The sequence below is a fragment of the Scyliorhinus torazame genome, chromosome 4 (genome assembly GCF_047496885.1).
Source record: "Scyliorhinus torazame isolate Kashiwa2021f chromosome 4, sScyTor2.1, whole genome shotgun sequence".
Taxonomy (NCBI): Eukaryota; Metazoa; Chordata; class Chondrichthyes; order Carcharhiniformes; family Scyliorhinidae; genus Scyliorhinus; species Scyliorhinus torazame.
Genome location: NC_092710.1, coordinates 179,939,711 through 179,953,413, shown reverse-complemented (window position 1 = coordinate 179,953,413; position 13,703 = coordinate 179,939,711). Strand labels below are relative to the sequence as shown.

The following is a 13,703-nucleotide window of genomic DNA, read 5'->3' as shown; positions in this document are numbered from 1 at the left end:
GTGGTGCCAATCAAACAGGCCCCTTTGTCCAGAATGGTGTTGAACTTCTTGAGTGCTATTGGAGCTGCACTCATCCAGGCAAGTGGAGAGTTTTTAATTATGCTCCTGATTTGTGCCTTGTAGATAGTGAACAGGCTTTGAGGGGTCAGGACGTGAGGCACTTGTTGCAGGATTCCAAACCTCTGACCTGCTCTTGTAGCCACAGTATTTATATCGCCAATCCAGTTCAGTTTTCAATGGCAACTCCCAGGGTGTTGATAGTAGGAGACTCAGCGATGGTAATGTCATTGAACGTCAAGGGGCGATGGTTCAATTCTCTCTGGTTGGAGATGGTCATTTCCTGGAACTTATGTGGTGCAAATGTTATTTGCCATTTGTGAGTCCAAGCCTCGATATTGTCCATGTCTTGCTGCTATTGGATATGGACTGCTTCCATGTCTGAGGAGTTGCAAATAGTGCTGAACATTGTGCAACCATGTACAATCATCAGGGAACATCTCCACTTATGGAGGGAGTCCAGCGAAGGTTTACCAGGCTGATTGCGAGGATGGCGGAACTGCCATGTGAGGAGACACTAAATTGGTTCGGATTATATTCATTGGAGTTTAGAAGAGTGAGAGGGGATCTCATAGAAACTTTCAAAATTCTAACAGGATTAGACAGGGTAAATTCAGAAAGAATGTTTCTGATGGTGAGGGAGCCCAGAACGTTTTGAAAATTAATTGATGGGATGTGAGCGTCACTGATTAGGCCTGCCACTTGTGTGGTGCAAATGCAACTTGCCACTTGCCAGCCCAAGCCTGGATATTGTCCACGTCTTGTTGCATTTGGATATGGACTGCTTCATCATCTGAGGAGTCGTGAATGGTGCTGAACATTTTGCAGTCATCTGCTAACATCCCCACTGCTGACTTTATGATGGAAGGGAGGTAATTGATGAAGCAGCTGAAGATGGTTGGCTAGGACACTACCCTGAGGAACTCCTGCAGTGATGTCTTGGAGCTGAGATGAGTGACCTCCAACCACCACAACCATCTTTCTTTGTGACAGGTATGACTCCAAACAGCAGCGATTTCCCCTCTCCCCGATTCACAATGACTCCAGTTTAGCTAGGGCTCCTTGATACCATATTCAGTCAAATGCTGCCTTGATGTTAAGGGCAGTCACTCTCACCTCACCTCTGGCATTCACCTGTTTTGTCCACTAGGGGTCATAATTTGAGGTAAGGGGTAAACCTTTTAGGACTGAGGTGAGGATAAATTTCTTCATCCAGAGAGTGGTGAATCTGTGGAAATCACTACCACAAAGAGTAGTTGAGGTATTGTGTGATTTCAAGAAGGAATTAGAAATAGCTCTTGGGGCTAAAGGGATCAAGGGGTACGGGGGGGGGGGGGTGGGTGAGGGGGGGGGTGGAATGGGATCAGGGTATTGAATTTGAAAATCAGTCATGAACACAATGAATAGTGGAACTGGCTCAAAGGGCCGAATGGTCTGCATTGCTTCTATTTTCTATGTATCTTTCTTTGTATGAAAGCTATTGTCAATGGCTGGACCATAAACCCCACTGCTGGCCAATGGCACCACTCACAATGTTGGATTCCACTTGTGTGCTTAGGACACTTAGTTCTACTTCACTATCACCTGGAATAGAAGAATTTTACAGCACAGAGGAGACCATCGTTTCTGCACTGGCTCCCGAAAGAGCTACCTAGTTAGTCCTGTTCTCCAACCGTATCTCTCTGGCCCTCTAAATTCATCATTTTCAAATATATATCCAGCTCTCTTTTGACTCTCAACTCCTCCACTCTTGTTAAATTACGAGATGGCTTATCTGACATTCAGTATTGGATGAGCAGAAATTTCCTCCATTTAAATATTGAGAAGACTGAAGTCATTTTTTTTTGGTCCCTGCTTCAAAGTATAACAGTCTGAAATTATACCAGTCTGTCTGCAATCTTGGTGTCACATTTGCTTCTGAGAGGAACCTCCCACCTCTGTTTCATCGCTCGTCTTCGCCCCTGTTTCACTTCATCTGCTGCTGAAAGCTCATCCATGCCTTTGTTGCCTTTAGATTTGACTATTCCAATGTACTCCTGCCTGGTCTTCCACATTCTGCCCTCCTTACACTTGAGGTAATTGAAACCTTAGCAGCTCGTATCTTTACATCTTAACCATGTTTGCCTATCACTCCTGTACACACTAACCTACATTGATTAGCTCCCAGTCAAACAATGCCTTGATTTTAAGATTCTTATTCTTGTTTTCAATTCCCTCCATTACTTCTCTCTTCCCTATCTCTATAACATCCAATACCTTCTGAGATATTCTTGCTTCTCTAATCCTGCCTCTTGTGCATCCCCAGTTTTAATTGCTTCACCATTGGTGGCCATGCCTTTATTTGCCTGTACTCCAAACTGGAATTTTCTCCCTAAACCTCTCCACCTTCCTCGCTCATTTTTGTTCTTGAAGGCACTTTTTAAACTTTACCTCGTTGACCAAGCTTTTGTTCATCTGACCTAATATCACCTATGTCTCGTACCTTTTTTTTTATAATGCTCCTGTGTAGCACTTAGGGACATTTCATTACAATATAGGCACCATATAAATGTCAATTGCTGTTGATGTTGCACCTTCTACAACCTCAATGTGTCCTCAAAGCTGCTCAAAATACTTTTGAAGTGTAGTCACTTTTGGAAGATAGATTGTCGATATAACTTTATCCTTATTATTGGTTTAGTAAATAATGGTACTCTGTGAATTCACTAAATTAATAATATATCATTGACACTAAATGCATGCATTGAATCTTTCTTTTCTTTGATTTTCAAGTTGCATTGCCACTTTTAAAAACTCCAAGGTGAATAATTTCACTCGATTGTCAGTGAATTGAAATCTCCTCGTATTGATTTTTAGGCATTTCAGTGAAAATCATTTGTTTGGTTGTCAGGTTAGATAAAAACCTGAGTGAAAAAGAACTCTGCACATTTTGATTTGCTCACCCCTTATTTGTATCTGTCTTAGATGCATGGCATTCACAGATGCCTTTACAACATAATTTATATGTATAAATGACACTTACAAGGATGAAACTGCAAATCAGATATAATTACACAGGTATTTCAAACTATATTTTGGGTTGTTTTTGACTCAACTATAATATATAGTGTGTCCAGACTTTAAAGCTTCAGTTACATTCTTTTAAACTGTTTCAAATGCTGTTTGAAAATAACAATGTAACACAGGAGTCAGGCTCCGATCAAATTCCTGATGTGTGCTAGAAGCGATCATTTTGAGACTCCCTCCAGAAGTCTATTTGATATTGTCTAGGCTATGGGCAGCAAAGTGGCGCAATGGTTAGCACTGCTGCCTCACGGCACCGAGGTCCCAGGTTCGATCCCGGCCCTGGGTCACTGTCCGTGTGGAGTTTGCACATTCTCCCCGTGTGAACATAGAACATAGAACATTACAGCGCAGTACAGGCCCTTTGGCCCTCGATCTTCTGCCGACCTGTGAAACCACTCTAAAGCCCATCTACACTATTCCCTTATCGTCCATATATCTATCCAATGACCTTTTGAATACCCTTAGTGTTGGCGAGTCCACTACTGCTGCAGGTAGGGCATTCCACGCCCTTACTACTCTCTGAGTAAAGAACCTACCTCTGACATCTGTCCTATATCTATCTCCTCTCAATTTAAAACTATGTCCCCTCCTGCTAGACATCACCATCCGAGGAAAAAGGCTCTCACTGTTCACCCTATCCAATCCTCTGATCATCTTGTATGCCTCAATTAAGTCACCTCTTAACCTTCTTCTCTCTAATGAAAACAGCCTCAAGTCCCTCAGCCTTTCCTCATAAGATCTTCCCTCCATACCATACCAGGCCTCCATACCAGGCAACATTCTGGTAAATCTCCTCTGCACCCTTTCCAATGCTTCCACATCCTTCCTATAATGCGGCGACCAGAATTGCACGCAGTACTCCAAATGCGGCCACACCAGAGTTTTGTACAGCTGCAGCATGACCTCATGGCTCCGAAACTCAATGCCTCTACCAATAAAAGCTAACACACCGTACGCCTTCTTAACAACCCTCTCAACCTGGGTGGCAACTTTCAGGGATCTATGTACATGGACACCGAGGGTGGGTTTCACCCCCACAACCCAAAGATGTGCAGGGAAGGTGGATTGGCCACGCTAAATTGTCCCTTAATTGGAAAAAATGAATCGGGTACTTTTTTAAATCATTAAAAATAAAGATATTGTCTAGGCTGCAAAATGCATGGCATACAGCTTGGCTTAATGTAACATCAGAATTTAACCAGGCGTTCAGTTAGATCACCTTGATACTTTATAAATTAAGGACTGAATATTTGTCAGTATCAGGCTTGGTGATACACCCATCTCTGAGTCAGAAGGCTTTCCATTCAATTTCCACTCCAGAGACTTGAGCACATCAGCCAAGGTGAGACTTCAGTGCAATACTAAAGGAGTGCTGCAATGTTGGAGATACTGGGCTGGGTTCTCCGATTCTGCGGCTATGTCCGCAGAATTGATCTGGTCTTATGACCATAAAGTCGGCACCGCCCCCGCACCAATCCTCTGTCCGGTGGGGGGCTAGCAGCCGCACAGTGTAAAGCCCCCGGCTTTACCTGCGGATACGGCCGCAGAATGGCGGGGTCCATGGCCACGTATGCGCACACAGGCGGCCTACTGCGGCCGCCCCATGCAACATGGCACCAACCGCATGTGGACCCGGCCTGCCAAAAACTGCCCCCCTGTAACCTGCTTCGCCACCCCCCCAGGTCCCCGAACAGTGTGAGCACACGTGTCCCACGCCATCAGGGACTCAGCCTATCGTGGTTGAAGCATCACGGGAGGCCTCAGGTGACATCCTGAAGCCGTCCATATGGTGTGCGGCATACTCCCTGAGTTCGCTGTTTTTGAGGGGACGGAGCATCGCAAAAACAGCACCCCCAATTCAGGAGTAAACGAGGATTCTCCGGTTGATCACTGAACGCAATTTCGGTGTTGCCGATTGGAGAATCCCGTCCACTGACTTTCATGATGAGACGTCAAGCTGAGGCGTTATCTAGCCCTGTGGGAGGGTCCAAAAATGTAGCACAATTCAAACGGCAGCATATGTGGCTAGCACTGTGGTTTCACAGTGCCAGGGTCCCAGGTTCAATTCCCTGCTGGGTTACTGTCTGTGCGGAGTCTGCACGTTCTCCCCGTGACTGCGTGGGTTTCCTCCGGATGCTCCGGTTTCCTCCCACAGTCCAAAGATGTGCAGGTTAGGTGGATTGGCCATGTTAAATTGCCCTTAGTGTCCAAAGGGGTTGGGGGAGGTTGTTGGATTGTGGGGATGGAGTGGAGGTGGGGGCTTGGGTGGGCCGGTTGGCCTCCTTCTGCACTGTGTGTGTGTGTGTGTTCTATATTCTATTAAGATTCCATAACATCCTGTCAACCTTTGCCCCTCAATCAACATCAGAAAACCTAATTATTTGGTCATTTATTTCACTGCTGTTTGTGAGTCAAACTTTTCAAATGTGCCTAACCCCCTTTGTTACCACATTTCAAAAATACTCCTTTGGCTGCGAAGCTCTTTGAGATATCCAACGACCATGAAATGTGCTCTATGAATACAAGTTTGTCTTAAGAGACTCCGCAACCCATTCGGTTCAGATTAAAATATAGCTGCTGGACAAATAGAGCTCTGGAAATACATATGAGGATGCATATGCAGAGCTGACTACTTGTGGTCACTGCTGACAGTATAAATCAGGTTGAGTGGCAACCAATCTCAGACTAGGGGTGCCGGGTCATTCGAGTCTTTAAGGTGAGATGAAAGCTTCATTTTGGAGAACCTCCAGTCTATTAAAGCAATACTAAACCCTGCCTTAAATGGAATGTAGTCTGATTACATATATCTGACAGGAAAAACAGTGATCATGTTCGTGTGTTTCCTCTGAAGACATTTCTCATTACATTGTATGACACTTTTGATTAGATATTTAGCAGTGATCATGCGCACTTCCACTGTGTATACATGGGGAAAGTTATCATATTAATCAGTAACTTCCTGACAGTGAGATAGTATCGATTTAGTTATCAACAGCATGATGAGAAAAAGAAAGTGTGGAATTTCTGTGCATTCATGAGGGGTTAAAATGTAATTTGTCATTTTGTGAACTAATGATGAATATACGCAGGTATTATACTCCATCCACTACTTCAATGGAAGAATTAAACCGTTAATGGCTCCTTGAAATAAATGGGCTGAAGAATCCCAACCCATACATTAAGCGTTGTGAGCACTAATACCATTCACGTCAATTTCCACCCTTATAGATGTTTAACTATAAGCTTAAAAATTTTTTTAAAACGCAGTTAGTGCCATGTATGATTTTTTCTAAAAATCATATAAGTTCCTTAATTGGGCAGCAGTGTGGTACAGTGGATGGCACTGCTTCCTCATAGTGTCAGGGACCCCGGTTCGATTCTGACCTCGGGTGACTGTGTGGAGTTTGCACTTTCTCCCCGTGTGTGCATGGGTTTCCTCCGGGTGCTCCGGTTTCCTCCCACAATTCAAAGATGAGCGGGTTAGGTGGATTGGCCACGATTAATTCTCCTTCGTGTCCAAATGTTAGGTGGGGTTATAGGGATGGGGGGAGGGGGGTAGTGGGCCTAGGTTAGGGTGCTCTTTCGAAGGGTCATTGCGGACTTGATGGACAGAATGGTCTCCTTCTGCACTGTAGGGATTCTATGGGAATGTTTTTCCTCAATCTGTGGGGAACCGGGAATGAGAGGAGCCGGCCTGAGTAGCTCTTTTAGGGATTTGCCCATTGATTTCCCTTGCTGACCCTTTTCAGCCTGCCTTTCTTTCAGGCTCGACTGTGGTGTTCATGTTTGTTATGTGACCACTTGGTGACTCCGGAGAGGAGGCATATGGGACTGGAAACCTTCACACTGTTCCTCCCTCCCCAGATGCTGCCAGACCTGCTGAGTATCCCCCGCAATTTCTGCTTTTAATTTCAGGTTTGCCGGTATTTTGCTTCTCCTTCCAACATCCAACACTACCTCTCCCCCTCCCCCTTTTCAGCCTGTCCCTCACCCGGAGTCCCAAAAACCTGGCAACAGCTTCAAAATACACACCACGGGATGCCAATCAAACACCAGACTCGGGTTTAGCACAAGAAACAATAATCTGAGGATGAATTGATCAATCAGACACCGAATCACACAGTCCAGTAAAATGGGAAACATTGGGAATAAGTATGAGGAATCAGCTGCTTCCTCCAGCTCGGAGACCTCTGGCAGCACCACTCAGATAGATTTTAGCACACACATTAAAAGCCACCCAACCGTCCCTGAGACCAATGGTAATATGACCAGACCTAACCATTTGTATTTAGAATGTGCATTTACAGGCATACAGCTGTTCCAGATCTCCAGTGCACCATGGTCAGTTAAATAGGTGAACTACCATACCGCCCCCCCACCCCCCCCCCCCCCCGCAATCAGCAGAACTAGCTAACCCGGCTTCACACCGCTGTGGACGCCGACTTCAGCACTCTCCAGCTCCCCGGGCATCAGAACTTTCTTTGGTGCCAAACCTGGATGGATTTCAGCGGGGTCACCCCCACCGTGATACAACACAGTCTGGCTGAGCCGGGGACTGACACATGAGCGCCCTGTGCCCTGCCACAACACGCGGCTGCATCCAAATGCGGCGCTTTGCTGTTTAAATATGTTCTCGAGGTTATTATATCTATATATTTTTTATGTCCCTACTTACCCCGAAAGGCTACTTTGGCGATCCTGTCGCCTTTCCCGCGGAGATCGGTGACCGTTTTCAGGTGGACCATGAGAGCCATGCTGAGCGCTGAGCCTGGCCACAGTTACAGTGTTGCTCTGGGATGCTGCGCTCTGACTCGCTGTCCCCGGCCAATTCAGGCACACCGCGGTGAGCAGTTACCGAGAGAAACTGCTGCTCAGCGTCTCCTCCTCTCAGTGCAACTCACTGCAGTCCATCCCGTTTGCTGTTCGCCGTCCCTAAATAATTTAGAGGCTTTATGAACAGAGCGGCTTTCGTGCACCGTTGACATTTATTGTTTTGTTTTCCAAGCTACTTAGACTATCATATTTACTGTCATTCAATAGGCGCCAATTGACTTCATCCAGCTGTTAGGGGCGTTGACTTGCATTTTAAAACTGCAGCAGATACATTTTCAATGTGTACTGGCTGATTTTGCATCTATAATCCTAGAAACATAGAACGGGGTTCCTGGTGTATTGAGAGTTATGACACATAATTCATTTTATTTCCATCATAATCTTGCCTTGCTGTAACCCTGGAAGACAAAGGGACTGCTTGTAGAAGGGTCTTATAGTGTGCTAGAAGGTGATATGTTGAAATTGACAATCTGCATTCTGTGTCTATTAGTTTCCCAGTTCGATGAAGCCAGGTCCAAACATGACCAGAGAGAAGATATAAGCCAGAGATGAAGACTGCCCCGGATCAATTGAAGACACAAAGTGAGAATGACATCAAGATGTAGAACAGGAAGATGTTTACTCAAGCAGTCTTGTTCACCCATGGATATGTCTGATTTACCAATTAGGAAGGCCATTTGATTCATCCACCCAGAAAACCCTCCCACCCAACTGCAACACCCAACTAATTGTTCAATGATTCCAGAGTTTTACTTTCACTACTTTATCTGGAAGTTCACTCCATATTTTGCTCAATTGTTGCTTTGGGAAGGGATTCATGATACCTATCCTAAGGATATTCTTCTTAATTTGTGAACCTGTGTCCTCCAGTGTATTCCTGCAATTTAATCTAGTGTAATATTCCAAGTTATTTTTTTCCAGACCTTAATAATCTATATTCCTCTCTCAGATCACTGTACAGGTGGCTCATTTCCAATCCTAAATCCAGGTTTCTTCCAGTTTTCTTTTCATGACTCATTTATCTGACATGCAATTTAGTCTTGTAACCAAATACACTACATCTTAATGGCAGTTTACAATATCTGTCTTTAGTATTCCGATTTATTGATTGAGGATCTGCATTGATAGCACCACCTCCCAATGTGTATTTGGAGATTGTTAAGAAAAGTTGAACAAAATATCAAGACAGAAAATGTACAGATCGGAAAGTGAATGTATGGCATAGCATTCTTTTGACAGGAATGAGAAAAGGGCATTAATAGCACCATCTCTGTATGTCAAATTAATGCACAAGAGAACTTGGTTCATAACAAATTCATTACAACTTCCATTTGAAAAATTAACAAAATGTTCCCTAGATAGGAAATGGGCAAGCTTTTTGCATCTATGAGTCATTTAATTACAAATGGATGGAGAAGGAAACCTTGCACCTATTAGATTTCTGTATGCTTTTCGCCTGTCAAGTCTTCTAGGGTTAGGAATACAATACATGCATAAATACATATGCACAAGTGGAGGCATGCACTTCAGCAGACCAGATAGCTAGCATTTGGTTCAGAATAATGCCAACAGTATGGGTTCAATTCCCGTTCCAGGCGTGATTGACTTGGAATCTTCCTCCTCATCCTGCCCTTGAGAGTGGAGGTAATGGCAAACCATCATGACAAAAACCACCCAGACAATTGGCATCGTTAAGCATCGGCAGACAGTGAGCCAAGGACCTGCTCTTAGGCAGAGCACATATACCCAGTGTGGAAAACAACTAGTCAGTAGTAGTGTGATGTGTGGGTAGCAGGATCAGATCAAAGCTCTGCCACATCCAGCTATAATTTGTGGTGAGCAATTAAATCATTAATGGTGGAGAAGGCTCCATGATCATTCTCTTTGCTGAAGCCAAGTACAGGAGTGCAAAAAACAAGGCTAAACCTTTTGTAACCAACTTGAGCCAGAGGTGTAGAGTGGCCGTCCACACTGGTCTCCCTCTGAAGTTCCCACCATCACAGAAGCCGAACTTCAGCCAATTCGATTCACTGTAGTAATGTCAGAAAGAGCTGTGCACACCAAATGCAGCATGTCGGCTGAAGTGCTGAAGACTTGTGAATATCAGGATGAAAGGTAATTGACAGTGCTATCAAGTGACACTTGTTGACCTACTCAGCAATGCATTGCAGCCTTGGTGCAAACATGGGCAAAAAGAGCTGAATTCAGAGGTGAGGTGAAGAATATAATAAGAATAATCACTTATTATCAGGCTTCAATGAAGTTACTGTAAAAAGTCCCCAGTCGCCACATTCCGGCACCTGTTCAGGGAGGCCAGTACGGGAATTGAACCCATGCTGCTGCCTTGTTCTGCATTACAAGCCAGCTGCTTAGTCCACTGTGCTAAACCAGCCCCTGAATGTAACAGCCCCTGACATTAAAATAGCTTTTCACTGAGAGTGGGTGGTATCATCATGGCCAGTAAAACTGAAATCAATAGTAATTGGGGGAAAACTCTCCACTGGTTGAAATCATACCTGTCACAAAGCAAGATAATTGTGGTTATTGAAGGTGATTCATCCCAGCCCCAGGACATTGCTGCAGGAGTTCCTTAGCGTATCATCCGAGGCCCAGACATCCTTAGCTACTTGAACAGCATGGTAGCATAGTGGTTAGCACAGTTGCATCACAGCTCCAGAGTCCCAGGTTCAATTCCCAGCTTGGGTCACTGTCTGTGCGGAGTCTGCATGTTCTCCCCATGTCTGCATGGGTTTCCTCCGGGTGCTCCAGTTTCCTCCCACAGTCCAAGGATGTGCCGGCTAAGGGCAATTTATCATGGCCCATCCACTTAATGCCCAAAAGGGTAGGGTGGATACGTGGACTTAAGTAGGGTGCTCTTTCCAAAGGCCAGTGCAGACTTGATGGGCCAAATGGCCTCCTTCTGCACTGTGAATTCTATGATTCTATGATTCAATGCACTACCCTCCCTCATAATGCCAGAAGTGGGGATTGTAGTGATATCATGATTGTGTTGTAATTCACCAACTGACCACTAGGAGTATAAATGTTAGAGGCTGGTGACCTCAAGACAGACTGGACAACTGGAAGAGAGAGATTGCTTGTGCATGATCATACTGTTATGCATCTGTTGTTTTGTATGTAGTTGACCTTCAGTTAATATTAATAAATCATTTATAGCTTTAACGACAAATGTTCTTGTAATATAAATCAGGCCAAATGACAAGAACATTACAGGGATGTTCACTGATGATCACACAATGTTCAGTTCTATTCGCAACTTCTCAGATACTGAAGCAGTTTGTTTCTGTATGCAGCAGGAACTGGACAACATTCAGACTTGGGCTGATAAGTGGCAAGTAATATTTGGGCTACAGAAGTGCCAGAAAATTATCATCACCTTCAACAAGAGGGCAGCATGGTAGCACAGTGGTTAGCACAGTTGCCCTTAGTGTCCAAAAAGGTTAAGTGGGGTTCCTGGGTTACGGGGATAGGAGGGAAGTGTGGGCTTAAGTAGGGTGCTCTTTCCAAGGGCCGGTGCAGACTCGATGGGCCAAATGGCCTCCTTCTGCACTGTAAATTCTATGAAATAAGAGAGAATCTAACTATTTCCCCTTTCCATCCAACAACATTACTATCCCCAAAACCCTACTATTGACATCCTTGCGGCTCACCATTGACCTGAAACCTTTGGGGAGATACTCCAATCCTAAGACTAAGTGTTGACGCTGGGGCAGGATTTGTGGAGTTGCACGACAGCAAAACTGGCACCACATCTGGACTGATTCAGCGACTGTTGAGGGGCTAACATTGGCGCCATGTGGAACACAATCAATCCCAGTGACAAATTGTGCGGTATTCGTTGGTTTCACGATTGACACTCAAGAGGCTGACAAGCTGAAGCCACATCTACACACTTCACTCCCCACACACACCATCCCAGTCAACAAGATGGCAGCGAGGAGAGTGGCCCCGAGATTTACAGATGCTGAGCTGGTGACCCGCCTGAACGCGATGGACGAGAGGCAGTTGACCCTGTACCTTGGCCCAGGAAGGAGGTTGCCAGCCGCCACCGGTGTCCACTGTGCCTGCACGCAAGTGGCAGAGGGGATGACCAGCAGTGCATGAATAAACTGCATGGCTTCCTCAGGATGGCCAGGGTGAGTAGGCAACACTGTGCCTTTGGCACTAACCCATGTCCCACACAGCTATAAACTGATCCCCCTGCAGCCGCCACAACCCGAAGGGTGGCCAAACACCCACCCTGCACCACAGTCAGGCACCAATACCAGCCACCATGGCTGGGCGCCCTGGCCACTGAGGCTACCAGCTACACATCCCTGGGCTGCTTGCATTGGAATGTCCAACACTGTCATTTTCTGTCATCCCCCCCCCCCCCCCCCCCGCTCTGCCCAGGAGAAGGCTGCTCCGAAAGGGATGTCGCCGGAGTGGAGGTCGGCCGCGGGCAAGGAAGTGAGATCCTGCTGAGTTGCGGCTCCCCGTGACATGCATGCCAGCCCCACTCCCCCAACGCCACCTCCATACCACCCTCACTCCCACACCACCCTCACCACACCCCACACCACTCTCGCCTTCACCCTCTACCTCCCCCACACCACCCTCGCTTCCCCCACATCACCCATACACCACCCTCATCATCACCCTCACCACCACCCCACACCATTTTCACCCGCACCCTCACCCCTTCACCACCCTCAGCATCCTCCAAAACCACCTCCACACCACCCTTACACTCACACCACCCTCACCACCCTCCCACACCACTTTCACCCTCACCCCCACACCACCATCACCAGCCTCCAACACTACCCTCAGCCTCACCGTCACACCACGCGCATCCCCATCACCTGCACTCCCCAACATCGGCCCACCGTCTAATCATGCATCTTGGCTTGCGTCTTGCAGGACCCGCTGGTGATGGGGCAGGTCCGTCTGGTGCCCCACGCCCCACCCAGTGCCACACCCACTCGTGAGCCGAACACTGACAATGAGAGCAGCTCGGTCACCACCCCTCGACTCAAGATGCAGGACACCCTGGAGCTCGAGTCTGAGGAAGGCAGTGATTTTCCATCACAGTTGTCTCCAACACCCCCTACCATCCCAGAGACACTCACCTGGGTTGGGCACTTTAGTGAAGAGGCTCCTGGGGCACTCTCTGGTGCTCACCACACAGCTGCCCCGATACATCAGGTGACCCCACCCTGCACCCCCGCACTTCACCTCCCACCATACCCCCCACCACCTACCCGGCTGGTGGACGGGTCTTTCCGCTGTAAGAGCCAAATCCAAGAGAGCGATTCTCTCTCGGGGCCTTCTTCTTATACCCGAAGGGGCTTCGAGCGCTTTTGGGCGGGCCTTGAACTTGGCCCCAATTAATTGGACCGTATCTTGATCACTCGTATTGATCCTGACCAATAAAGGGGTGGGTGCCCGGATGGCGGGGCGGGTCCTAGGTGGCCGTTGGCCTGCTTTGTTTTCAGCTTTCGGTTTGGGGAACTGGCGTTGAGGTGTCTGGGGCCAGATCGGTTACTTAAGTATCTTCCTTTGTTCCTGGAGATGGGCCATCCATATGCTAATGGACCTACAGTTTCAGTCTTGTCTGGGAGCAGTTTCTCCAATATGCAGACAGGCTCTGTGCCTGCTTGCTTTCTTAACATTGCCCATTTTTCCCTTCGATCTTTGCACATGTCCATTTTGCATTCTGTAAGTGGCTATCCCAGATGGCTACA

General features: G+C 46.7%; 1 protein-coding gene across 12 annotated transcripts in view; it reads right to left on the bottom strand.

Annotated features, from left to right (window-relative positions):
• Positions 1-8,121, bottom strand: part of otofa (otoferlin a) — a 532,520-nt gene extending 524,399 nt beyond the window's left edge. For 7 of the 12 annotated variants that reach the window (XM_072498920.1, XM_072498925.1, XM_072498923.1 and 4 more), the window contains exon 1: positions 7,799-8,120. In XM_072498920.1, the coding sequence (XP_072355021.1) occupies positions 7,799-7,877 (79 nt within the window). In that variant the 5' untranslated portion in view covers positions 7,878-8,120. Of the gene's footprint in view, positions 1-7,798 lie in introns of all 12 variants that reach the window. The other 5 variants (XM_072498919.1, XM_072498924.1, XM_072498927.1 and 2 more) reach the window with 2 other exon arrangements.
• Positions 8,122-13,703: the final 5,582 nt, after the last annotated feature.